This window comes from Chaetura pelagica, unplaced genomic scaffold (assembly GCF_000747805.2).
Source record: "Chaetura pelagica isolate M959 unplaced genomic scaffold, ChaPel_1.0 scaffold159, whole genome shotgun sequence".
In the NCBI taxonomy this organism is placed as follows: Eukaryota; Metazoa; Chordata; class Aves; order Apodiformes; family Apodidae; genus Chaetura; species Chaetura pelagica.
The window spans coordinates 5,864,634-5,866,064 of NW_009954555.1; the positions used below are offsets into that span (position 1 = coordinate 5,864,634).

A 1,431-nucleotide genomic window follows, 5' to 3' on the forward strand; every position below is an offset into this window, starting at 1 on the left:
CCACAGATGCTGCTTCAGCTGCGTGGCCTGTCCAGCAGGAACCTTCCTGAACAGATCGGGTCAGTACACCTTGGGGGCTGCTCCCTCTCCTTCCTTCCCTCCTCATCCCATCAGCTCCTGGTTTGTCTCGCCATTCCCGCAGCCTCTTCCCTCCCCGTGCTCAGTAAAAACCTCTGATCTGACCCGGACACAGCTGGTCTGACCCCCCCTGGGTATGCAAAGCTCAGGCCCCGCTCTTTGCGGGGGGCACTGGCCACAGGTCACAGCCCAGCCCCTTCCCTGCCCACACGGGACGTCCGGCCCAAAAGCCGCTTCCTGCACCGCATCCTCCGGGAGGAATATTGCCTTTGTGCCCCAGATGGCACTCGGGGCTTCTGCACCCTGTGGTCACCAGCAGCTGGCTTATGGAAATATCCCCTGCCTGGGACAGGCAGTGGAAATCTCTTGCCTCGGAGTCACCAGCCACACAAACAAATCCCTTGCTGGCAGCTGGTGACTCGCGAGCCTCAGCCTGCACTTGGGCTGAGGGGGTGTCACAGACCAGCTCCAGATAACAGTGGGAGCAGGGAGCTCCCAAACACAACTACTCAGCATTACTGTCCCGTGCTCTGGCTTCTGGAAGGAGGCTGATGCAGACCTGTCCCAGCCTTTGCAGGTTACTGCTGGACACACAAGCCCCCTCCCACCCACAGCCTTCGTGTCCCTGAGCTTCAGCTCATCCCAGAGAGCTCCTGTGGGCCTTACACCTCTCAACCAAGCAATACACTTTTGGGAAGGCCACACGGGGGCGCTTTGGGGAAAGGAGCTTCTCCGCTCCCCAAAGCTTAGCAACAGCCCAAGGGGACAGAGCAGGACACGAGGAGTGGGCAGCTCTTGCAGACAGCTAGGGGGCTGTGAGGGCTGGGGGCTCTACCGCAGCAGGTCACTTACCAGGGTCTGTGGTAAGTGAGGTGCCTCTGTCACTGCCTGGGCTCATGTCCTCTGCAGACCTCTACAGCTGCCAGTCCTGCAGGGTAGACGAGTGGGCCCCAGCAAGGAGTGAAGCTTGCTTCAACCGGACCGTAGAGTTCCTCTCCTGGTCTGAGCCCATGTCCTGGGCACTGCTGACTCTCGCTGTCCTCCTCATGCTGCTCATTGCAGGGCTGACCCTCCTCTTTGCCCTGAATGCCTCCACACCAGTGGTCAAGTCTGCAGGCGGGAAGATGTGCTTCCTCATGCTGGGCTCTCTGGCCTGCGCCTGCAGCAGTCTTTTCTTCTACTTCGGGGAGCCCACCTGGCACACGTGCCTGCTGCGGCTCCCCGTCTTTAACATCAGTTTCACCATCTTCCTCTCGTGCATCGCAACACGCTCCTTCCAGATCATCTGCATCTTCAAGCTGAACGCGCGCTGGCCGGCTCTGTACGAGGCCTGGCTGCGGCGCGGGGGGCCGG

The 1,431-nt window shown here is 60.7% G+C and overlaps 1 protein-coding gene across 1 annotated transcript in view; it reads left to right on the forward strand.

Moving 5' to 3' along the window:
* LOC104395595 (taste receptor type 1 member 1-like) overlaps window positions 1–1,431 on the forward strand; it is an 11,228-nt gene that overhangs the window by 2,923 nt on the left and 6,874 nt on the right. The window contains exons 6-7 of the mRNA XM_010005305.1: window positions 7–59; window positions 988–1,399. Of these exons, the coding sequence (XP_010003607.1) occupies window positions 7–59; window positions 988–1,399 (465 nt within the window). The remainder of the gene's footprint in view (window positions 1–6; window positions 60–987; window positions 1,400–1,431) is intronic.